We start from the raw sequence: 26521 nt of genomic DNA on the forward strand, positions 1-26521 counted from the left end.
TAGAGATATGGTACACTGGAGAGATCACAGAGTCCAGAATCAGAGGTTCTGGATTCAAATCCTGGTTCTATGATTTTATTACATGTATGACCGTAGACAAATCATATATACTGTTGGCTTCCATATTTTTCATTTGTAAAATGTGAGGGTTAGAGCTGATGATTTGAGTTCTCTTGTAGCTTGATATCTATGAACTATCACTACTTTTTTAATCCCCACTGTTTAACACTGGGTCTTCATAGAGAAGACACTTAATGCTTATTGAATGAATGAAAATGTTAATTGCTGATCATAAAGACAAGGTATAGTACAATAGAAAGAGTACTGACCCTGGATTTAAATCATCCCACTGTGTGAATTTGGCCAAGTCACTTAAACCTTCCTCATCTATAAAATGAGGGGAGTTTGATTAAATCACCCAAATTAAAGTCTATATCTATAATAATATCTATGATTCTTAGAGTCCCATGTATTCTTTTTCTCCCACATTAGCTCCAGAGGGAAATAGATGATGCTGAGATATCTCACAAAGAAGAGAAATCATGTTGTTTTTGTTTAATCATTTTTTAGTCGTGTCTAACTCTTTGTGACCCCACTTGGGGTTTTCTTGGCAAAGATAGTAGAGAGATTTGCCATTTCCTTCTCAAGTTCATTTTACAGATATGGTAACTGAGGCAACTGGGGTTAAGTGACTTGTCCAGGATCACACAGCTAATAAGTGTTTGGGGCCTGATTTGAACTCAGGAGGACTACCCTTAATGTAGCACTCTATCCACTGGACCTGATGCTATACTTACCTTTGCTGGCCCAGCAGAGAATTGAGGGCTTGTAAGATGGAAGACTTTTGAGCACAAAAACCTCCTCTCCAGCGCTCCTCCTTTCTAGGGCTTCTCTCATGGTCTGCCCCCCATCAGGAGACCTTATAGTTAATTTCGGCTGGGGAGGTGGAGACAACTGAGTTCATTCAAGAATGAGGCTATATACTCAAACATGCTAGCCTTGAGTGATCAAAGAAGTTGACCCTTAAGGAAGCCCTTCCCTATAACATGGAAAGGAAAAATAAACTAACAGGGAAACTGTCCCAGGCAGCTGTTCAACAGGCAGATGATACATGTGGTGCTAGTTTGGAATGTAGGTCAAGGCCCATTCTAAGAAATGCCTCCATGTGCTGATTTGTGCATTAAGGATGGATTCCTGAGTTCCTGTTGAGGGCCTGAGCATTTTAAGTGATATTTGATCCAGGAAGTTTCAGGGCCGGTTTTTTAAATCCCATTACAAACTTTAAAATGTTTCATTCCAGTCAAATTTTATCCCAATTAATAAATTATAAGAAATCATCATTTCAGTCTGTAGAGCCTCAGGGGAAACACCTGATATCTCTGGGAGGAATTAATGAATGGGGGGGGGGGGAGGGAAGAAATGTATTTTTAACCCAGAAATAATAGTAGTTCATATTTCTATGGAATTTTTTTCTCACAACTTTACAATAGCCCCCATTTAATAGATGAGGAAATGAATGGTTGGAGAAGTTAAATAAATTGCCCAAGCCACACAGCCAGGGACAGAACTTCTGGTGTCCTCTGACATCAGTCCCTGTAGGATAAAATCATAGATTGAGAGTAGGAAAGGATGGTAGGAGTCATTGAGTTCAAACCACTCATTTTACAGAAAAGTAAACTGAATCGCTAGAAAGTTATATGATTTGTCCAAAGTCACGTGGGTAATAAGTGGCAGATCTAGAATTCAAATCCAAATCCAGTGCTCTCCATGGTACCATGTTCCTTTTCCTACACCTGCAAACACATTCAAGTGTTTCCTATCTTCAAAAAAAGAAAAAAATACCTGAAATCTTCCCCTCACCCTTGCTATGTTCTAAAATTTATTCACCCCCTTCCCTTCCTTTATATCCACAGTTCTAGGAAGAGTGGTCAACACTCACTGATTCTGCTTCTCATGACAGCCTGAGAAATTACCACATCATGTCCTTTCATAGAAGTGAAGCCCAAGTATATGAATTGATGTTTTTTCAATGTGTTGTTTAATTTTTATTTTTAAAAAGTTCTCTCCAGGATCAGCGAGGTGGCTCAGTGGATAGAGCACCAGCCCTGAAGTCAGGAGGACCTGAGTTTAAAGCTGATCTCAGACACTTAACACTTCCTGGCTATGTGACCCTGGGCAAGTCACAACCCCAATTCTCAGCAAAAAAAAAAAAAGAAGAAGAAGAGGAAGAGGAAGAGGAGGAAGAAGAAGAGGAGGAAGAAGAAGAGGAGGAAGAGGAAGAGGAAGAAGAGGAAGAGGAAGAAGAGGAAGAGGAAGAAGAAGAAGAGGAAGAAGAAGAAGAGGAAGAAGAAGAAGAGGAAGAAGAGGAGGAAGAGGAAGAGGAGGAAGAGGAGGAAGAGGAAGAGGAGGAAGAGGAAGAGGAGGAAGAGGAGGAGGAAGAAGAGGAAGAAGGAAGAGGAAGAAGGAAGAGGAAGAAGGAAGAGGAGGAGAAAAGCATTAAGTGTCTTCTTAATTCTCTTCTTCCTCTTTATTTTTGTTATTTTAAAAAATATATTTGTATTGTTTGTATTTACATGTTATTTTTTATTTACTAGGGATGGTTCCTTGGAAGGGAAAGGAAGAAGACTAGAGGGGGAAAGAAAGATATTAAAACAAAAGACAGAATAAAAACTATTTTTAAAATAATACCTGACAGCCAATAATCACTCCCCCATCCTGTCCTGATCTACATCTGGCCACTGGACCCAGATGGCTCTGGAGGGAAAATGAGGCAGGTGACCTTGCCCAGCCCTCCCTCCCTTAAATCCAAATTCACTTGCATGTCATAGCATCACCTCCCTAAAGCCATGGTTCTCTTAGAGAACAAAGGACAAACAACATCCCCAACCCCCAATCACACACAACTGAAATCACTTGTATTCACTTTGCATGTTCTGTCCAAGAGCCGGGCACGTAGTAGCATGTAGAGGGCTAGGCTTGTGGCTCTAGCAAATCACCTACTCGCTTGGGATCTCAAGCTGAGACTAGAAGCTCCTGACCTTCACTCGGGACAAGGGATTTCCCCACGTCAATGGACCATATGTTTACTTAGGCATATAAATATTGCATTCCCCTTGTAGAATGGAGGCTCTTTGAAGGGAGGGGCTGTTTTTTAATTTTGTTTTTGCATCTCTAGCTGTAGCACAATGCTGTAGGCAGCAGGAGCTTAATAAAGAAATACTTGTTGAATGGATGAATTCAAGTGACTGAGGGAGTGTGGTGCAATGGAAAGTATACAAACTCAGACAATGATCCTGGGCAAGCTACTCCCTGTACCTCCTATAATTCCTACACTGTCCCTCAGTTTCCCCAGCTAAAAAAAAGACAGAATTGTGGTATATGAACTCAGAGCTCCCTTCCAACTCTGGATCAATGCTGCCATGACCTTGGACAAATTCCTACCACTTATTTGGATTTCATCTTCCTTTGCTGTTAAAATAGAAGAGTGGGGGCTTAACATTGCTTTTAATTCACCTATATTAGCTAGGATTTGAACAGTCCAGAGTTTGCTGGACACAACCTGCCCTTTACAATAAATCTAAACCTAATCATCCAAGGAATTGGGACATAAAATAGAGAGTTGTATCTCTTAATTCCAGAGGGGAAGCCCTACTGTGCACACCACTTCTTATTCCTATATAAAGGGTCTTGCTCTCTCCATTTTCAAAACTCTGCTTCCCCTCTCTGACTTTGCTTTCCTCCCAAACTGCCTTGCCCATGAAAGCAATCGGTCTGTCTGCTAGTCTGTGAAGTGGGTGCTAGCTGAACACCCTGCAATGAAAGCAAACCACAAGACCCCCCATAAAACATTATTGTTGGCCAGTCTCCCCAGATGAAATAACAGGCTCGATTGTCCCTTTTTCCCTTCCACTTCCAAATCTAAAAACAGTCCAATAATGTAGATGATGTGTTAAGTTTTCAAGCCTTCACATACTTATAACCTGTAACTTTCCCCAAGCCTTAGGTTTCTATGTGCATTAATACAAAGGTGATGGAAAGAAAGAAAAGGAGAGAAGGGGAAAAAATGGGGAGGAGAAGGAAAATTTGGCTCCTCTAGTGACAGCCTTTCAATTAACTACACTTATGAATTTTAAAGCTGGATATGCTGACTCTATACAGTATGTCATAATTCACTAAAAACATGAATTTTAAAAATATTTCTTTCTTTTAAGATAGACTTTCTGCTATATATGACACACTTTCAGAAGCAACTGTGAAATTCATTAACTGTGAAAGTTGGAAGGGGCCCTAACTTGCAATTTGCAGCATTTCACCTCCTTCCTCTCTTTACCCTCCCTTTTACAACAATTCACTGCAAGCCAGCCAAAGGATTTGAAACACCTGATCAAATCCCCCAAAGCCAAAGAGCTTGCATGGAATGGAAACTTGCAGCAGGAAAAGTTCTCCAAGATGGCAGATGGTTTCTCCTTTTCTTCATAGTTGCTTAGAAATACTCAATTATAAATTAATTGGTATGAGAATTAGGTAAAAGTGGGTCAGGGTGTAGTTAGATAAAAATATATATATGAAAGTATAACTGTTTTTAACCAATCTATATCTAAATCGCCCTTTAATTCTGGCTACACTAACGTGGAAAGAATATCAACATTCAGTTAATGGCAAGCCCCGAGCATTTGCTGAGGAATCAGTCAATCAACATTTATTAAGCACCTATTACATGTTAGACCCTTTGCTAAGTGCTAGATGATGTAGAAGGGATTCCTCTTTGGGCAGGACTCCGATGTCCCCTCTAACTCTGGAATGCTGGGAGTCTATGTTTAGATTGCAGAATTCTTCGGGAGCTCAGAGCTGGCTTGCTCAGACTCTGCATAAAGCCAAAAACTCTCCAGCTGTGTTATCATGGAAAAGGGCATACTCAAAACATGAAACTATTCTTTCTGAAGTGGCCCAAAGTTCTCATTTTTTACTCTTTCCTGGCTAATTACAATGTACTTTATTCTCTAAGGAAAACAGGGAAGGGTCAACTCACAAAGTCTCCAGGGAGACAGGGAAGCTAGGTAGCTCAGTTGAAAGAGGATGGCCTCTGGAGTGACTTACATGAACTGATGCTGAGTGAAATGAGCAGGACCAGGAGATCATTATATACTTCAACAACAATACTTTATGATGATCAGTTCTGATGGACCTGGCCATCCTCAGCAATGAGATGAACCAAACCAGTTCCAATAGGGCAGCAATGAATTGAATCAGATACATCCAGTGAAAACTCTGGGAGATGACGATGAACCACTACATAGAATTCCCCATCCCTCTATTTTTGTCCACCTGCATTTCTGATTTCCTTTACAGGCTAATTATACACTATTTCAAAGTCTGACTCTTTTTGTACAGCAAAAGAATTGTATGTATATATTGTATTTAACTTATTTTTAACATATTTAACATGTATTGATCAACCTGCTATCTGGGGGAGGAGGGGAAGGAGGGGAAAAATTGGAACAAAAGGTTTTACAACTGTCAGTGCTAAAAAATTACCCATGCATATATCTTGTAAATAAAAAGCTATAATAAAAAAAAAAAAGAAAGATGATGGCCTGGAGTCAGGAGGACCTGAATTTAAATCCAGCCTTTGGCACTTCCTAGCTATGTGATCCTGAACAAGTCGCTTAATCCCAAATGCCTTGCAAAAAAAAAAAAAAAAAATCAAAGATCTGTCAATCATTTAAAAAAAACTTCCCCTTCCTTTTCTATTACTATTCTATCTTATTAAATTAATATTATTCTATTTCTATTACTAATCTTAATTCTTCCTAGCATAGAAATCTATGTAGAGTTAGACCTTAGAGGTCATATAGTCCAAACCTTTCATTCTACAAATGAGTCACTTGCTCAAAATCACACAGCTAAAAAATAACAAGTTGGATTTGAATCCATGTCTTCTATCTCCAAATCCAGTAATCTATCATTTCCTCATATTCCTGGCTATCCTCATATTCTCCTCAGATTTGTTTTGGATGCTCACTTATCACTACCATTTGGTTTTATTTCTCTTAAAATTTCTATGATCCCTTTTCAGTCATGTATTTATCTCCCTTCCCACAGCCCCAGAAAAATGCTCTTTCTATAGCCCAGTGACATTCATAGCATGGAATTTCAAGAGCTGGAGGCACCTTGGATATTTATCTAGTCTGGTGTCCTCATCCTACAGATGAGGGAACAAGGCTGAGATTGAGGAAGAGACTTGGTCCAAAGTTGCACAAAAAAATTAGCACCAGAGCTAAATTTACAGCAGGAGCCCCTGATGTGTCATCTTGCTTTCTACAAAACAATGCTGCCTCCTCTTGGGTTCTCAGCTACGAGTGATCTTGCCAGCCTTGAGCTTCCTCTCTCCCTGTGAAGCTGCAGATTGGATTTTGTGATTCCTGGAAGGGATTAAAAATCCCTACCATTCCGTGGGACAGTTTGGCTCTGTAGCTCACATAAGTGTGAACAAATGTTAGTTTGAATTATTTTTTGTTAACTGAATTGCTATCCCCCCCCCCATAAAATCCCCCAAGCTGCCTCACTCCAGGGCCAATAAGAAGAAACCCCACATCTTTTTTTTTGATGCTGTCCAAGAGTAGATGGAGCACCCAATTTTCCAATTTTCCTTCACTTGATCCCATTAAGAGATTTGGATTCCACTGCCTCCCTGTAAAGCAGGATTTCTTAACTCTTTTTTTGGGTCCTGGACCATTTGGGAGACTATGAACCAATGAACCGCTTCTCAGAATAATCTTTTTAAATGGATAAAATAAAATAGATTAGAGAGGAAACCAAAAGTTAAATGAAAATAAAGATGTGATGTATTGTTTATTTATTTGCCATTGAAGTTCACAGACCCTCTGGAATGTATTCCTAAGAGATCTCTGGATCTCGGGCTAAGAAACCCTGCTCGGGAGAGATAGGATCCATATAAAATAGAGGCAGTAAATGTGGTAGAAAATATTTGGAAAACAGCACATATAATAACAAACATAATACAAGGTAAAACAACACTGAAAACCCTCAGAATGATGACTGATGAGGTACCCAACTGTGACTTCAGAGAACTGACAGCCAAATATACTACAGACCTCTCAGCAGACAGGTGATGGACTCCAGGTGTGGAATGGGGCTTACCTTGTCAGTCATAACCAATGTGTTATTTGTTTTGCTTAACTGTCATATTTTTTAAACAAAGCAAGATTCTATAGACAAGGAAGAATCAGGAAGTGATTGGGAGGCTTTCAAAAAATCAACAAATGCCTTTTGCAACATGACTAATAGAAATATGTTTTGCATGACTTCATATTAAGATCAAATGCCTATTCAAGGAAGGGGGGAAGGGAGGGAAGGAGGGAGAGAATTTGGAATTCAAACTTTAAAATGAGGAATGTTAATAAAATTTTGTTATGTGTAATTAAGAAATATTTAATGAAATAAAAATATATTGGAGGAAAAAATCAAAGAAGCTTAAAAAAATAAAAATAGAGCCAGAGACCCTTATACAATTTATACAGAATAGAGCTCAGGGTCTGTAAATATAGCTTCTGAAGCTATTCTGGTAGGGTAGAGTGGGGACTTGCAGGCCTGTCCTTTTCCTCAGCACATGGAAATTTGAAGCTAGCTACTACTCGTGGGAGCTAGGGTGATATAATGAATAGAGCACCAAACCTTGAGATCTAAGATCTAAAATCAAAATTTTTCTAGTGGTACCTGTATGATGATAAGCAAGTCATTTAAACACTCAGACTTAGTTTCCCCATCTATAAAATTGAAGGAATTGAACTAGATGACATTTAAAGTTTATTTCAATTCAAATACATAATTCCATTGTTTCTGTTGGCTCAGATCCCTCCTACACTTACTTGCCTCTGAACCATCATTTCTGGTCCATGAATGGCCCACTATATTTTCTGATCAAAAATATCAATCTCAGTACAACCTCTGGATAATCAGAGGCTGACACAATAGGGCACTAAACTCTGCAATGACTGGCAGGCCTTTTTTCAGTTCTAAGCGTACACTTTCTTGCCATTATCCTGTCTGATAGTGGTTGGGCTTAGACTATTAAATTGCATGGGCCTAGGAACTCTGCCCAAAGGGCTATAAAACTGTGTGTCCTCTTTGATCCAGCAGTGTCCCTACCGGGCTTGTATCCCAAAGAGATTTTAAAGGAGGGGAAAGGAGTCACATGTGCTAAAATGTTTGTGGCAGTCCTCTTTGTAGTGGCAAGGAACTGGAAACTGAGTGGATGCCCATCAGCTGGAGAATGGCTGAATAAATTGTGGTATATGAATGTTATGGAATATTATTGTTCGGTAAGAAACAACCAGCAGGATGATTTCAGAAAGGCCTGGAGTGACTTACATGAATTGATGCTGAATGTAGTGAACAGAACCAGGAGAACATTGCACACAGTAACAGTAAGATTATGTAATGATCAACTAAGATAGACTTAGTCTTTCTCAGCAATACAATGATTCAAGGCAGTTTCAATAGACTTGGGATGGAAAATGACATCTGCATCCAGAGAAAGCACTTTAAAGACTGGATGTGAATCGAAGCATACTATTTTCACCTTTTTTCGGGGCTGGGGGCTTATTTGTTTGCTTTTTCTTTCTCACAGTTTTCTCCCTTTTGGTCTGATTTTTCTTTCACAACATGATAAATATGGAAATATGTTTAAAAGGATTGCACATATTTAACTTATATCAGATTGCTCTCTTGGATTGAAGAATGAAGGAGAAAAAAGTTGGAACTCAAAATCTTACAAAAATGAATGTTGAAAACTATCTTTACATGTAATTGGAAAAACAAAATATTATTAAAATTTAATTTTTTTTAAATCAAGGGCCTAAAGGAACTGATTTGCTACATGTGTGACCCATGGTACCCAAATCTCTCGCCTTTTGTCTTATCTTTCTGGATAAACTTCATGCAACTTCCCAGATTGCTTCACTCCATGATACTGCGCACATTCTCCCTCTTGTTTTCCACTCCATTTTATATGTTCTCTTCCTCCATTAGAATGAAATCTCCTTAAGAGTGGGACCACTGAGTGCTTATACTTATATCCTCAGTTCTTAGAACCATATCAGGAACACAATAAGTGCTTAATAAATACTTTTCCAATCTGTCTAGATGTGACTTCTGAAGTCTCTTAACAGATCTGCCCTGTGGCCCTCATTTTTCTCATCTGTAAAATGGCAACATTGGATAACATGACCTCTTCACAAATTTTTTGATCCTAAACATAATCCTGTCCTCTTGCTTGTGGTAGAAGCCAGTGCTTGAGTTTGATATGTTTGGAATACTGGAAATAAAGAAGGAATAGCCAGGACTTACGTGATTCCTTTTCTCTTCATCCTTTATGGTGGTAATAATGGTCTCTGAAACGACTGTTTGTCCAGTTTGATTGTTGGTTATCTAGGATGGAAATATTGGCACAGTAAGGACAAATGGAATACAGGCTTTCAGATTCATCCCGAGCGGGATTTCCTGAGGGGAGACATCTGGAAAAGCAGCTTCACTACTAACACTCACCCTTTCTTTCACAATCACATGAAAAGTAATCAGATTCGACCCTAAATAATGATGACAATGATCCCCACAAGCCTTCTCAGCGAATCAGTGTCTCAAGCACTTTCCCAGGAAGTGTCTGGCCTGAACCCCCCAATAGGCCCCTGCACCTGCCCCAGGGGTCTCCCCCCCATCCAACAAATCATGTGAAAAGGAGAAATTAATTGTTGCCCCTGGCTGTAATTATTATCTCCATGTGGAAACAGTAGAAATATTGGTTCAGTGAATGAGGCAAGTCTTACAGCCTGAGCTCGCTCCACATAGTCTCAGGTGGGAGATCTCTCTGGAAAAAAAGATTTGCAAGATCTCAGTTTGCCCGTGGACAGGAGCCCCCTTCCCCTTCCATGTTACAGGTGTGATGAGGGGCTGCACACTCCTTACCTTGTCAATTTCCTGGTGCCTGTAAATGGTTCTGTTTCCAACCTTAATTTCACTGTGGGAATCATTGTGGAAATTGGGAGGCAGATCTTGCAGGCTCACTTCTGCTGAGCCTTTGGTTGCTTCCTCCTCTGCTTTCATCTACAAATTCAATAAAAGCTGGATGAGCAATTTGAGGCCTCTGAAAATTATCAGCCAGAGCCCAAGAGACTAGAGAAGTCATCAGTGGGATGGTGGAAAGTGGGGGTCAATGCCTGGAGAGGGAAAAGAAGGAAGCGGGGAGGGAGGGAGAGAGACAGAGGGGAAAGAGGGAAACAGAGAGAGAAAAACACAGAAAGAGTAACACAGAGAGAAAAAGAGAGAGAATGAAAGAGAGAGACAGAGAGAAGGGGGAGAGGAAAAGGAGAAAGAGAGAGGAGAAGGAGAGGGAGAGAAAGGGAGAGGGAGGGAAGGAAGGAAAGAGAGAAACAGAGAGGGAGGAAGGGCGAGAGAGAACACAGACAGACAAAGAGACATAAAGAGAATATAAATGAATCTGTGCACTCCAGTAGCAGGGGAGGAAATCAGAAATGGATAAAAATCAGAATATATGACATTCCAAAAATCTTAGTACAACTTTATACTAGCTTAAGAGAAGAAGAGGTTAATTTCAAAGAGAAATATTTTCCATAGTAATTCTGGGATTCTATGAAACCTACTCTTTGCAGACAGAGAACCTAAGAACAAGTATGTTGTTCAGTAAATTAGTCATATCCAACTCTACTTGACACCATGGACAAAGTCCATGGAGTTTTCTTGACAAAGATACTGGAGTAGTACGCCATTTCCTTCTCCAGTGAATCCCCCATTTTACAGATGAGGAACTGAGGCAAAGAGAGGTTAAGTGATTTTCCCAGGGTCACACAACTAGTAAGTGTTTGAGTAGATTTGAACTCAGATCTTCCTGACTTCAGACCTGATGCTCTCTATCCACTAACCACTCTCTCCCTCAGTAGATATGGCTCTTTGAAAAACTGATAAAAATGAAAATAATAGCTAATAATAATAATAACTAACAAGTATACTGTATTGAGCACTTTTTATATACCAGGTACTAATGCTAAGTGCTTTGATTAATCAATAAACATTAAGTACCTTGTAGGTGTCAAGTGCTTTCTAATTATTATCTCACCAGATCCTCATAATAACCCTCTAAGATTGGTGCTATTATTATTCCTATTTTACAGATGAGGAAACTAAAGCACATGGGGTTAAAGCATTTGTCCTGGGTCACACAACTAGTAAATATCTGAAGCCAGATACTCCAAATCCAGCACTGTGCCACCCAATTGCCTCTAGCACATGGTGGGGAGGGGATGGAAAAAGCACATCCGCTGAAGCCTTAAGCAATAGAACAAGAATGTAAGTGCTATTATTCTTTGTTTGGCCACATCTGGAGGTTGGGGCCAGTTCTAAAGTGAGTCACTGACAACATAGAGCACTACCAGGGATGGGCAGCCTGGACAGTGATGATTGGAGCTGGAGGAAGGGAAAATCAAACGGGTGATGTCATACCACTTTAGGCTAAGCTGAGAGAAATGGGTTTAAGTTGGACAATGATCTCTGTCATTCAACAGGTAAATATGGCCAACCCCACCAAGCACCAAAAGGAGTTAGTTCAGAGAGGAGAGGTATTTTCTATGAGAAGGATGGATTTAGGTATGGCTATAGATGGGCACTGAGACCAGGTCATTCTCCACTAAGTAGAAAGTCAGGTCATCTACTAAGAAAGACGTGGCAATCTGGTCACGATGTGGTTAATTTGTTCTCTGCAGCTTCAGTGCCTAGCAAATAGTAAGAGCTGAATAAATGATCTAGCTAGCTAGATATCTAAGCCAAGGGGAAACAATCCACTCTGGCATCTGAATGATCCAATTTGGTTTCCTATATTGGTCAAATAACCAAATGATGAGCAAGTCTCCACTTCATTTAATGCAACAGAAATGAGCCTTTGTGTAAAATCATTCTCAGCAGAATAAGTTAAAGCCCTCTTAACAGCATCATAAACCATGGAAAGTGCAATTTTATCATGGAAATTTTATGCAGCCATAACTATTATTGCCCTAGCAGGCAAACTTGGGCATTTAGCATGTTACATTCAACACAGAAAAACTATATAGCCTATTAAATATGGCACATACATAACTTATTGTTTCCACGAGCCCATTACAGAGCCATAATGTGATAATAGGGGAAAGGCATTCATCCCAGCTCAGAACTTGGGCCCCACCCACCTAGCAATAAGGCAATCTAACAACATAGCGAGTGATTAGGTTTGCCATGATCATAAATAAACAGAGAATGCTATGGGAAGGGTTGGAGAGGCAGCAGGGAGTGATAGAAAGAGCACAGGATGCAGAGGAAGATGATCTCAGTTCATATTCTGGTTCTTATAGGCTCAGATAAGTCAATCCTTTCTGGGTCTCAGTTTCTTCTCTATAAAATAAGCAGTTTGAACTAGGCAATCTCTATGGTCCCTTCCAGTTCTAAATCTGTCTGACCTCTGCATTGCACATGTGAGAAACTGAGGCCCAGGAATGCTGCAAGTATAAGGTTATACAGCTAGTAGAATTATAGATTTAGGACTAAAAGGGATTTTAGAGATCACCTAGTCTATCCCCTTCCCATTTTACAGATTATAAAACTGAGGTCCGGACATTTGCCTTGATAGGATTACTTGCTAGATTATAAAATCCCTGAAAGTAAGGATTGTTTTGTTCTTTGTATTTGCATTCCGGGTGCATAGTCCACTGTCTAGAACAAAGCAGACATGTACAAAATGCTTGTTGATTGATTGGCTAGAGTCATTACATAGTTAATGAATTCTGAGATGAGATTCAAAGCCAGGATTTCATGATACCATTGCTTTATCCATTATACCACACTGCCTCTAGCAGAGTAGGGACTAGAATCTCCCAGACTACAATGCCAGTAGGAGAAAACCAACAAGCAATAATGATATAGCTCATCAAAGTTTACTTAGATTATTTCATTGATCTCCCAAACAACCCTTTGAAATAACAGCAAGGGAAGTAATTCCCTAGGGTTAAATAACTAGTAAGCATTTGAGGCAAGATTCAAATCTAGTTTTTCCTGATCTCACATCAAATTCTCTCTTAACTGTACCAAACTGCGTCTGTAAATTACTGGGAGCCCAATCCTTAGTCCCCACCTTTTTTTTTTAAAACTTGAAAGGCTATTGTGAGGATCAAATGTACCAGAACACATGAAAACATTTTGCAAACTACAGAGAGCTAGGCAGAAGTATTAACTGCTGTTATCACCAAACCCGATGACAGCATCAATCTGTAATGCAGATGCCTGGCACTTTACTCACATCTTCTGCCAACAATTTAAAACTGAAGATAACTTGTTTTTTCACCCATTTTCAGGAAACCAACAGCCTGATGAGTTGGACCATGTCAAATGTTGAAAATAAATTTAATGGAAAAATCATAATATAACTATATTTTTTAAAATGAAGCTTTAAATTGAGTAAGGTCTGTATGATCCCTGCTCTTCAGCACTGGAAAAGCAACAAAACTGCCTTGATAAGAACATTATTGCTTTCATGAAAAATATATCACACCCGCCTTCGTGTGTGTGTGTGTGTGTGTGTGTGTGTGTGAAACTACCAGGGGATTAAATAGAAATGAAGAAAACAAGCATTTATTAGGCACTTACTATATAGAAGGTGATTTACAGATATTATCTCATTTCCTTACAACAATCATGGAAGATTATAATCCTCACATTTTACAGTTGAGGAAATTGAGGCAGAGGATAAATAACTTGCCCAGGATCACACAGCTACTAAATATCTCAGAGTAGATTGGAACTCATCTTCCTAAGTCCAGGCCCAGTACTCTATCCACTGTGCCATGTATCTGCATCAGGAGGTAAAGCATTAGCAAGAAATAATTAGAAATTAGTCTTATTCCACTTGTATCTAAAAGGCAGAAGTCAAAGCAATGGGTAGAAGTTGCAGATTTAGACTCTTGTATGTATAGGGGGTTGGACAGGTACAGGGCTTATGATGATCCCACCGGCACAGTTGATAAGAGTACCAGGTCTGTTGTTAGGAAGACTCATCTTTCTGAGTTCATAATCTGACCTCAGACACTTGTGACCCTGGGCAAGTCACTTAACTCTGTCTCAGTTTTCTTACCTGTAAAATGGGCTAGAGAAGGAACTCACTCCAGTATCTTTGCCAGGAATACCCCAAATGGTGTCACAAAGAATGGTATGTGATTGAAAAATGACTGAACATGTTTAAGGGGAAACTTCCTAACTTGAGCTGTCCAGAAGTAGAATGGGCTACTTCAGGAGGTACTGACTTTAAATCTTTGACTCTGTTAAGTTAACTTCTTGACAGGTTGGTATCATAGACTCTGAACTGGAAGAGTACTTCAGAAGCTAACAGAGTCAAAGATTTAAAGCTAAAAGGGAATTTACAGATTGTCTATTCTGACCTCATTTTGCAAGTGAGGAAACAACTCTTAGAGAGAGAGAAAGTATGTCCTTGTGTCACTGGAACAAGTATACCTTCTGGTTCACCCTTATATACATTTACAAGCATTTCCTTAACAATTTAAACTTGTTCCATTCACTACATCCCATCTCCTGCCTCTATGTCATTGTATAAATGGTCTCCCAGGTCAGGGATATGTGTCTATTTTATCTTCACTTCCTTCAAAACCCAGCTCAGATACATGGGATCTTTCCTTCTTAAAGTTACTTTGTGTTACTATTCATATATGTTGGTTTTAGTTGTAAGTTGTTGTAGCAGCCCCATTAAAATGTAAATCCCTTAAAGTCAAGGGCGGTTGTTTATATCTTTATGTCCCTAGTACCCAGCATGCTACCTGAAACATAGATGTTTCAATTCAATATCCTATTGAATTGAATTATCTCATTTGCTCCTCTATCCCACAAGGTAAATAAGTACTTACCTTAATAATACTTAATAAATATTATTGTCTCCATTTTTCAGATAAAGACACTGAGGTTTTTATTTATTAGAAGAAAAGGTTCATTTTTTACTTTCACTGAAAATAGTGAATTTTAAGTTTACTATTTATTAGAAGAAAAGGTTGAGATAAGATGATACCCAGAAATTGCTGTGATGTTAACCAAAAAAAGGATGATATTAAAACATTTTAAAAGTAGAAGAAAATGAAGTGACTTGGGGATTTAATTAAAGTCAGATATTCAGACTGTGTCACTGACACTCCATATTCCTATCTTTCCATCACTAGTTTTGTCTTTTTTTTTTTCCTAGCATCATGGAACAATTTAAACTAAACCCTCGCAATACTCTTAGCCAATGCCCATTATGGAATACTAACTGGTGATTTGAGTAACATCTGGCCATCACGGATAATTTAGCCACAAAATGAGACATGGCTACACTTTAAATTTACATTTGGTCAATCAAGTCATTCCCAGATTCCTTCTAACACCAATGCCTGTTTGGAGTTAAAGTTTCAAATGCCAATTCAAGTTTTATAGAAAATGGAAAAAAGTTTCAACACTGAAATAAAATACAGGGTTGGCTTCTTTCTTCCTGGTGGGAATCCACTTTCTTGACTAGAAAATGAAACAAGCTAAAGGAAATGGATGAGTCAGCCTTGAGAAAGGCCAGGGTTCGAATAATCATATTTCTCTGAGAACGGAGGCAGGATTAGCTGAGCCAACTCTGAAATAATAAAGTTACATTGAAGTGCTGTTTTATTGGACTATCTGGCCCCCTCCATCCTATCACTCCATTCTAGAACCCTTTGGCAGACATCAGGAAATAGAAAATGGGAGGGCCAGAATCTGGGCCATTTTTGTGTGGGCTTGGAATCAAACACAGACTGTAAAATGTGGGATTCACTGGGGCAGCTGCCTTTAGCCATAGGATCATGGGATTATAAAGTCAGGGCTCATAGAGATATTAAACATGATCTAAATTTTCCTCTTAGACTAAATATGAAGCAATGAGAGGCTTAGAAAAATTAAGTGACTTGGCCAAGCTGTAGAATCAAGATGTGGATTGGGAATTCCTCAATTCTATGTGGACTCCATTTAATCATGACCAATTTACCTCTTAAGATCTCTGTTTCCTTAAATGTAAAATCAAAGGGAGGGTATAGACTAGATGAGTTGAGTTGATTTCCAGATGATTTTGGAAGATTTCTTCTAACTCTTTCTGATCTTCTGATACAGGCTGGCCTAGTCCATATCTTAAACTAGAAGATGTAATAGAGACCCTCAACATAACCCAGGACTAGGAAAAAATAAAAGAACTATTCCCTTTGATGAAAAACATCTTCATATTTAAACAAAGTGTTACATATAGTACTCTGGGTAAGGTGGAGTCCACACAACTTGGAAACTTTCCTTGGCATTGGATTGAATAAGACAAAGGCATGAGCTTGGTCAAAGCCTCTCTAAAGAAGAAAAGGACCAGTCTTGAGCTTCCTGTCACTTTGGATTTCTAGCTGACTCCTTTCTGAAAAGTATATCTACTGAATCAGAAGGATAATTTCAAATTTTAAGCCCTGAAAAAAGACAGGTCAATGAACTCTGAGTGATTTTAATACTCAATCTTGACTCCAAACAGAAAATGAACCATTACTCCTTCCTAGCTAAGAGGTGAGGGAATGGCAAAATACACTGTCAGGTATAGTTATATTATCAATTATTTTTAAATGGATTTTGAAATTGTTTTTATTTATTAGAAGAGAAGGTTCACTCCTAGGTTGTTGAGGTAACATGATACCCAGAAATTACTGTAGCATTAACAAAAAAATGGATGATATTAAAATATTTTAAAAGTAAATAAAAATGGTTAATAGGCCAAGGGGAATGCAATTTGGGGCAGTTTAGCTTCCTCATAAAAAGGAAAGGAACTGCTAAGCCACCCACCTTCCCATGACACTGGTACACACTTGCCTTCAGATCAAGGGCCGTGACATGAGAAAGCAGTTTCACAGAACCAGAAACCCCAACAATACTATAAAAGAATAGGGCAATGGACCATACTATTGGAGAGGGTCCAGGAACTTGCAATACTAGTAACTGTGTCCTTGGAATCTTGCTCAAACTCTAGATCGTCTCATGTCTCAGAAACTCATTGCCCTACATGAGGCCTTCAGCGCCTCTCCATTGGCCTGTTGGAACCAGCTCTTAGTTGGGATATCAGTTTTCGGTATTCCCACCTCTATTCTGTCATGTGCACATAGCTGCCAACATAATCTTCCTAAAGCCAGAAAAATCACTCATTTACTCAAAAATTTTCAGTGCCTCCTATTACCTTGAGGATAAAATCCACACTCCTCATCTTGACACTTACAGCCCTCTACTATCTGGCTCCAACCTACATTTCCAGACTATTTCACATTGCTTTCTTGTAAATTCTCTATGTCTCAGCCAAACTGGACCTCTATTTTCCAGAGTCAAAACTCTATTTCCTGCCAGTGTTTTTGCCGCAGCTCTTTCCTGATATTCCTATGTCTGGAATATATTCCTTCTTCATTGTTGCTTTTTAAAGTAATTTCTCTTCTTCCTGTGGGAAGCTTTTATGTCTCTCCTTCCCTCCCTCCCTCTCTCTCTGACTCTTGTCTCTGTCTCTCTGTCCCTGTCTCTGTCTGTCTGTCTCTGTCTCTCTAACTTATTTATATGTCCTATCCCTCAGTAAACTGTAAGCTCCCGGAGGACAGGGATTGTTGTATTTGTACTTCCAGAACCTAGCATGGTGCCTTGAACAGTATGAATGCTTAATTAATTCCTGTTGGGATGTTCAGATGAGTGACTTTGAAGACCTAACCTCATTGGGGAGGTCCAGGGGCAACAGTATTTACACTTCTTTTTCTTAGCTCCAAATAGTATTTTGGTTAATAATAAAGACCTTAAACTTCCCAGGATTCTTTTCGATTACTAGTTCCCCTTTGATAGAGGCTGGAAGTAGCCACAGGGCACCAGGTAGAGGAGAAAACACCTGGATGCAGGGATGTGCTCATCAGCAGGAAATCCCAGCTCCAGTGAATCACGGAATAGCAAATGGGGGTTGTCATCCTCAAGCTTTCCAAGAAAAAGGCTCCGGCTACTTCTTTCCTGAGTCCAGTCAGGTCTTTTCAATTCCCTCTCCGAAGGCAGGGTGGGTGCCTAGCCCCAGATGGCTGGGCCATGGCCACCTGTTCTTAGGAGAGTGCCCAGCGTCTAATGTGTGCTTGTAAATGCTTGTAGACTGACTGGCTGACCTGGGGCACAGATGAACTCCGCCCTCCCGCACAGGACCCCTAACCCGGCCCCCAGCTGAGCTTCCTTGGGCTTCAGGCTCCAGAGCCTTGAAGCGGGTTTGCTCTCTGGGTCCCCGCACCCACCTCCTCCACGGCGCTCTGCAGCTTGTGCTGCGTGTCTTCCATTAATTCCTCCACTTCACGGAACATCTCATCGAGGGTGGCTTCCTCCTGTGGAAAGGTGAGGGCGGGCGGGGGCCCTTCCCGCAGGGCCTGGGAGGTGGGGAAGGGGCCCATGGGGAAGGAGGAAGGGCTGCTGGGCAGGGCGGAGGAGGCCGGGGCAGCTCGCCCAGCCCCAGCCAGGAGCCCGAGCAGCAGCAGCCTGGGGAACAGCAGCATCCTCTCGAGCAGCAGCATCCTCAGCGACTGCCTGTGCGGGAAAGAGCCGGGGGGTGACTCAGGTCCCGCTGCTGCCCTGTCCCCGCAGTTCGCTGCCAACCTCGGCACCCTTCCCTTCCCCTGCAGCCGGTCAGCCCTTCCTCCTTTCTTCTACCCAGCTCCAAGGAGATGCTCTAGGCCTTGGCTCGGAGCCCAGCCCTAGTCTCAGCCCCGATCCCCCAGCCAGGGCTGGCCCTATAGACTCCGTGCCTCGCTCCCCAGCTCCCTCTGGCTTTTCTCCAGGAAAGTCCCCCCTTCCAGTCCTGCTCCTTCTCCTTCCCTTTCTCCTGGTCCCCTCTAATTCCTCCCCTTCCTTTCACGCTCCTCCCAGCCTTTCCCCAGGGATTCCCCCCGTCTTTTCCTTGAGACCCCTCCCAGCGCCGTCTCCATAAGTCCCCTTCCAGCCCTTCTCCCTGCCTCCCCATTAACCTCCAATCTCCCTCCCAGCTCTCCTCCATCCTGCTCCTTCCAGCCCCTCCCTAGGGATGCCGGGTCGCTTTCAGAGCTGTCTGGCCACCCTTCCTTCATCCTACCTCTCCCTTTCCCCCCTCCCTTCAATGTTACCTTTCATTTTCCCCCGCCCTGGTTCTCTTCAGCTGCTCTCCAGGGATGCCCCCAGTCCCTGGTTCAGAGTCCTCCCCCTCCTCCAGGCACTGCCGCCTCCCCCCACCCTCCCCGCCCCGCCGAGCTGCTTCCAGCCTGTAGCCCTCCGTGCCTGGTCCCCGGGGATGCACTCTCACCCCCTCTCCCGGCTCGCTCGCCCCCTCCCCCGGCTCGGGCCTCCGCCGCCGCCCACCCTGGATCGAGGTGGCCTTGGCTGGGCTGACCTGCGCTTCCCCGAATGGCCGCCGCCGCCGCTGCCGCGGGGAGAGCTGGGCGGCTCCCGCGGGTGTCCGGAGCAGGAGGGCCGGACCCAAAGGACAGGGAGATGCGGCGGCTGGTACCCGCCTGCGGTGCGTCCGCAGCTCCGCTCCCGGTCAGCCTGCCTGCCCGCCGCCCGGCAGTCCGATGGGAGGCGGGCCGTCTGCGCAGCCCTCCGCGATTGGCTGGAGCCCGGGCGCTCCCGGGGCGGTCCGAGATGCCTGGGAGAGGGGCGGGGTGGGGTGGGGAGGACTGAGGGGTCCTGGGGCTCCGACCAAGCCGAGCAAGACGCACCCGCAATTACTGAGGCTTCGGGCAGCTTGGTCGGAGCTCGGGGAGCCCATAGGGACCCAGCACCCAGGGGCCTTATTTTCGCGGTGGGTAAAGGTGCGGGGAAAGGGAGAACCTGGCTTTAGAAAAAGGAAAGCTATGCTGTAGTGGCAATTCTTCCACTAACTGGCTGTATAACCTGGGACAAATCCATTCCCTCCTTTCTCCTCATCCCGGCCCCTGCCTCAGTTTCCCTAACCCAAAGAGATTAGACCCATCTTTTTTTTTTTTTTAATAGCCTTTTATTTACAGGATATATGCATGGGTAACTTTACAGCATTAACAATTGCCAAACCTCTTACTCCAATTTTTCACCTCTTACCCCCCCCACCCCCTTCCCCAGATGGCAGGATGACCTGTAGATGTTAAATATATTAAAATATAACTTAGATACACAATAAGTATACCTGACCAAAAAGTTATTTTGCTGTACAAAAAGAATCAGACTCTGAAATATTGTACAATTAGCTTGTGAAGGAAATAAAAAATGCAGGTGGGCATAAATATAGGGATTGGGAATTCAATGTAATGGTTTTTTAGTCATCTCCCAGAGTTCTTTTTCTGGGCATAGCTAGTTCAGTTCATTACTGCTCCATTAGAAATGATTTGGTTGATCTCGTTGCTGAGGATGGCCTGATCCATCAGAACTGGTCATCATATAGTATTGTTGTTGAAGTATATAATGATCTCCTGGTCCTGCTCATTTCACTCAGCATCAGTTCGTGTAAGTCTCTCCAGGCCTTTCTAAAATCATCCTGTTGGTCATTTCTTACAGAACAGTAATATTCCATAATATTCATATACCACAGTTTATTCAGCCATTCTCCAACTGATGGGCATCCATTCAGTTTCCAGTTTCTAGCCACTACAAAAAGGGCTGCCACAAACATTCGTGCACATACAGGTCCCTTTCCCTTCTTTATAATCTCTTTGGGATATAATCCCAGTAGTAACACTGCTGGATCAAAGGGTATGCACAGTTTGATAACTTTTTGAGCATAGTTCCAGACTACTCTCCAAAATGGTTGGATTCGTTCACAACTCCACCAACAATGCATCAATGTCCCAGTTTTCCCGCATCCCCTCCAACAATCATCATTATTTTTTCCTGTCATCTTAGCCAATCTGACAGGTGTGTAGTGGTATCTTAGAGTTGTCTTAATTTGCATTTCTCTGATTAATAATGACTTGGAGCATCTTTTCATATGACTAGAAATAGTTTCAATTTCTTCATCTGAGAATTGTCTGTTCATATCCTTTGACCATTTTTCAATTGGAGAATGGCTTGATTTTTTATAAATTAGAGTTAATTCTCTATATATTTTGGAAATGAGCTTAACAAAATCCCCAGATACTACCTCCACCCCACAATCAGTGTAGACCAGGAACAACCAAGGGCTATTTCAACTGGGCACTTCAAACCCCATCTCATCTTGACATTGAAGTGGGAACAAAATTAGCAGTGGGGCAAGAGGTGGGGAGTAGGGGGATCGTCTTTCTAAGTCACTGACCTAAAAGGAAGGGCTTAAAAGGAGAGAGCCACCACTAAGAACCAGAGAATCCAGCAGCAGTACAGGATCAATCCATACCATCCGCAGCTCCATTTTCTTGCTTGCAGACTCTCACCTGAGAGGGCAGCATAGAGTAGTGGAGGGAGAATCTGCTCCAAAATCAAAAAAAGCTGAGTTCAAGGCCTGCATATGACGCACACTAGTTGTGTAACTTTGGGCAAATCACTCAAGTCTCTCATTACCCACAAAAAACTCTCCAGGTTGAAGAAAAGGTACCAAGCTGTTTTGGGAGAATTCCCTACGTTAGTAAATTCACAGCTCCAGATTCTGATGACTCCTTTAACAGAGCAATGATAGGGACAGAGTATAAATGGATTGACCATCTCTCTCTCTTTCGTTATAAACATCATCTTCGTTTCCCTTTAAACTCCCCCTTTTCCAAATTTCCCCATTATTGTGGAAAGTAACACTATTCCAGTAATCCAGGTTCATAAATCTAGGTGTTGTTTTCTACTTCTCAGTCTCTCTCACCTCCCCTATTCCAATCAGTTGCCAAATGCTGTTGATTTTTACCTTTATAACATATTTTATATGTGCCCCTGTCTGACTGTCACCATTCTGGGGAATGTTTTCATTACCCATGCCTGGATTCTTGTAATAACCGTATGGTTGGTCTTCTCTGACTCATCTAACCCTATTCCAAACTATTCTCCAATCAGATACCAAGTTGATTTTCCTAAAGCGAAGTCTGGGTCATCTCCAAGCTAAATAAGCTCTAGTGGCTCCTGTCATCTCAAGAATCAAATACAAAATCCTGTTTGGCATCCAAAGTCCTTCTACCTTTCCTTTCATCTTACACTTTACTTAGCCTTACATACTCTTCCATCCGATAACCTCCATGTTGTTTCTTAAGCAAAATACTTCATCTCTCAGCTCTCCGTATTCTGGAATTCTCTCCCTTCTCCTTTCCATCTCCTGATTTCATTGAAGTCTCGGTTAAAATCTCACTTTCTTTGAGAAGACTTTCTTGATTTCTCTCTTAATTCTAGTGTCTTCCCATTTATCCTGTTTATATACCCTGTTTGTGTGTAGTTGTTTTGCATATTGTCTTTCAAGGCAAGACTAGTTTTATTTGTTTGTTTGTCTGGCTATTGATGGGTTGTTGATAGTTTTTTGTTTTTTTTTTAGTTTTGTTTTTTGCCTTTCTTTGTAGCCATAGCTCTAATTCTGGAGCCTGGCATTTAATAGGTGCTTGTTGGCTTTCTTTCTTTCTTTCTTTCTTTCTTTCTTTCTTTCTTTCTCTTTCTTTCTTTCTTTCTTTCTTTCTTTCTTTCTTTCTTTCTTTCTTTCTTTCTTTCTTTCTATATATATATATATGTATATATATATATATGTATATATATATATATATATATATAATAACTTTTTATTGACAGAACCCATGCCAGGGTAATTTTTTACAACATTATCCCTTGCACTCACTTCTGTTCCAATTTTTCCCCTCCCTCCCTCCACCCTCTCCCCAAGATGTCAAGCAGTCCTATACATGTTAAATAGGTTATAGTAGATCTTGGATACAATATATGTGTGCAGAACCGAACAGTTTTCTTGTTGCTCAGGGAGAATTGGATTTAGAAGGTATAAACAAACTAGGAAGAAGAACAAAAATGCAAGCAGTTTACATTCATTTCCCAGTGTTCTTTCTTTGGGTGTAGCTGCTTCTGTCCATCCTTGATCAACTGAAACGAAGTTAGATCTTCTCTTTGTGAAGAAATCCACTTCCATCAGAATACATCCTCATTCAGTATCGTTGTTGAGGTATATGATGATCTCCTGGTTCTGCTCATTTTGCTCAGCGTCAGTTCATGTAATTCTCTCCAGGCCTCTCTGTATTCGTCCTGCTGGTCATTTCTTACAGAACAATAATATTCCATAACATTCATATACCACAATTTACTCAACCATTTTCCAATTGATGGGCATCCATTCATTTTCCAGCTTCTGGCCACTACAAACAGGGCTGCTGTTGGAATCTTTACAAAGTGTTAAGCCATCGGAGTTAATTTAATCTTAGAAAGAGTTATTTTGGGCCAGAACTTGAACTAGGTACTAAGTACAACTGATGGAAACAATGCTTGTGTTCATACCTTTAGAGAGATCATAAGTATCTAAGAAATCAATGGAGTTCACATGTTTGGGAGATTTCGGAGATCATGCTGGGAGATATCCCACAATCCCACTCTCAGAGAAGTAGCATAAATTCAGTTCCTATGAGCCACTCGAGAGAGTTCTGGGGAACTTCAACTGGGGTTGGAGATAGAGCACTCTGGGAGATACAGAAGCCTACTCGCCTCAGTTGTAGATTGAGAAGCCACAAGTCGGAGCTGGCTGGAGGCTGAAGAAAACAGAGGCAGAAGCCAAGGACAAAGCTGCAAGATCTCTTGGAGCCAGGCAGAGAGATAAGCCTCAACTAACCGGGTTATTTTGGAAGAAGAAATAAACGTTTGCATTTTTACCAGCTGGCTGTGATAATGGAGTAATTATTTATTTCAACTGAGACTAAGGCTGCCTCCAGGAAAACCACCACAGGCTGCCACAAACATTTTGGCACATACAGGTCCCTTTCCCTTTTTAAGTATCTCTTTAGGGTATAAACCCAGTAGAAACACTGCTGGATCAAAGGGTATGCACAGTTTGATTTGTTGACTTTATTTAACAAGATGAAGAGATGGAAGAAGGATTCAGTACAGTTGAAGGACTGGGTCCAAATAATCCCCTGTTCGTGGATGAAAGAGAGCAAGGAGAAAACTTAGAACTCAAAATTTTCAAAAAACAAATATTAAGAAGAAACAATAAAAATAAAAGAGAAAAATAGATCCAAAGTTCAATGTCAGTTTCAAAAAAGTCTCTTGCAGTCCAGAACTATTTAACTTTTTTTTAAAATCAGTGCTTTATATAAAGACAAAGATTATGTGCTAGTGAAATTTATAGATGGCATGAAGCTAGGATCTATAGTTAAAACTTTAGGTCACTAAGTGTTGGGATCTAAATCTAAGCCAAACTAAAGTGATGGATGGGTCACTTCTAAAAAGACTACATAGATATAAATGAAAAGCATGTAATGAATGGTTCGGTCTTGGAATCATGAAGACTTGAGTTGAAATCTTAACTCTAAGATTGTGGGCAAGTCACTTAACTTGTCAGTGTCTCCCACACCCTCAGGCAACTCTCCAAGATTATCAGTTACAGATACTTGCTGTTGTTGATGTGTGAGAAAGAATTTCTATGCTTCTTGTCTCTCACACTGATGAAATAATACCACAAGTCTAGACAATACTCCCCCCCCCAAAAAAAATTTTTTTTTAAGTTAAAAATTTTCAGCTTTAAAACTATTTCTCTAAAACTTAGATATATAGAAATTCATGCAAAAAATCAGAGGGGGCAGAAGAGGTTATTGGACTACAAGCTCAACGGGCATCAACAACATGGCATGGTAGCCCAAAAAAGCTATAGTGACCTCAGACTTCCTTAAAATGGCAGAAAAGAAGCAGCAGGCCATAGCAAAGCAATCATTGACCTCAGTAATCCTGATTATTTGTCTTGCTTCTGACATACTGGCTTTTGATCCTGATCAAATCTTTTAACCTTCTAATATACTCCCAGATTACTTTCTAAGACTCTGAACTATAAAGAAGATGCCCATCCATATTGGTAGAGGAAGTTTTTTATAGATAGAAAAAACCACAATCTACTTATACAGAGATAGAGATAGGTAGGTAGGTAGGTAGGTAGGTAGGTAGGTAAGTAGGTAGATAGATGATAAAGGGATGTAAATATAAATTTGTGTCATTTGCTCATTGAAAGGAGGAGTGAACCTTTAGCCTGTTAATCAAAACTGGTTTATTGAACCAATCAACAAACATTTATTAAGCTTTTCCATGTGTCAGGTGCCATAATAAGTTCTAGGGATATACAAAAACAGTCCCTGTCCTCTAGGAGCTTACAATCAAATGGAGGAGGCAACATGCAAACAAATAAAACCAATGCAAGGTATAAACAGAAGAAATAAATATGAAATAATTAATGAAAGGAAGGCACTAGAATTAAAAGAGATTGGGAAAGTCTTCCTATACAAGAAGGGATTTTATTTAGGACTTAAAGGAAGTCAGAGAAGCCAATAGAGTGGATTTGGGGAGGGAGAATATTACAAGCATGGAGGAGCCAGTGAAAATGCCTGGAGCTAAGAAATACTGTTTTGTTAGAGGAAGAGCAAGGAGGACCCTCTGGGGCCAGGATTAGAATACATGTTGGGGAGTAAAATATATGTAAGAAGGCAGGAAAGATAGGAGGGGACTCGGTTATAAAGAATTCCTTTCTAGACTCTCTGTGTATTCCTAAACCTAAACAAATAAAATTTTATTTATAAAGTATTTATCACATAGTAGGTACTTAATAAATGCTTGTTCCCTTCCCCTTCCTAATCTAGCTTCCTAATCAGACTTTAAATCTAAGAGAAACACAAATGTATTAGAGCTCCCTTGTTGAAATGAAGCAGTACTATTGACCAAGGAGATAAGAGAAACAAGTTAACTATAACTTAAAGGACTTATCCTTTCCCCTTCTCTGCCCCCTCCTCCCCCCAGCACATGTCCTAAATTGGGCTTGGGATTGTAGCCCAGTCTAGAAATAGGACACAGTTACATACTATGGAGGAAGAGAAAACATGGATGTTAATGCAGGGAGTCGGGCAGAATCCTGAAAGCCTTCACTACAGTCATTTTCCCTGGGATCCTCAGTTAAGGAGAGCCCATTATATATCTCTGTTCTGAGGAACTTGCTGGCACAGAGCTGGTTCCCATTGATAAAGTCATGGTTGCTCCCTGAAGCTTAGATTCCCTTTGATCATCTCTCCCCCTTCATTAGGTTGTAAGCACTTTGTGGAGGATAGACCAAAGATGTTTTAAAAGGAAGCATCACAGAGACTCACCCTATAAGCCATTAAGCATTATCCAACATGCCATGACTCAGGAGGAAAAGTTAAAGGCACTCAGAAGCTAATTAAGAGATGGGGAAGGAGAATGGACTCTTTAATAGCTAGAATCCCAAGCACTTTGGCCAAGTGCAGGGATCTTGGGA

At 41.0% G+C, this 26521-nt stretch overlaps 1 protein-coding gene across 2 annotated transcripts in view; it reads right to left on the reverse strand.

The window, feature by feature from the left end:
- DKK3 (dickkopf WNT signaling pathway inhibitor 3) overlaps positions 1–19670 on the reverse strand; it is a 68306-nt gene extending 48636 nt beyond the window's left edge. The window contains exons 1-4 of one of the 2 annotated variants that reach the window (XM_031944167.1): positions 19511–19670; positions 18390–18675; positions 9985–10122; positions 9370–9450 (exon numbers count right to left, since the gene is read on the reverse strand). In XM_031944167.1, coding sequence (XP_031800027.1) covers positions 9370–9450; positions 9985–10122; positions 18390–18662 — 492 coding nt within the window. In that variant the 5' untranslated portion in view covers positions 18663–18675; positions 19511–19670. Of the gene's footprint in view, positions 1–9369; positions 9451–9984; positions 10123–18389; positions 18676–19423; positions 19447–19510 lie in introns of those variants that run through there. The other variant, XM_031944168.1, reaches the window with a different exon arrangement.
- Positions 19671–26521: the final 6851 nt, after the last annotated feature.

The sequence above is a fragment of the Sarcophilus harrisii genome, chromosome 6, assembly GCF_902635505.1.
Source record: "Sarcophilus harrisii chromosome 6, mSarHar1.11, whole genome shotgun sequence".
NCBI lineage: Eukaryota > Metazoa > Chordata > Mammalia > Dasyuromorphia > Dasyuridae > Sarcophilus > Sarcophilus harrisii.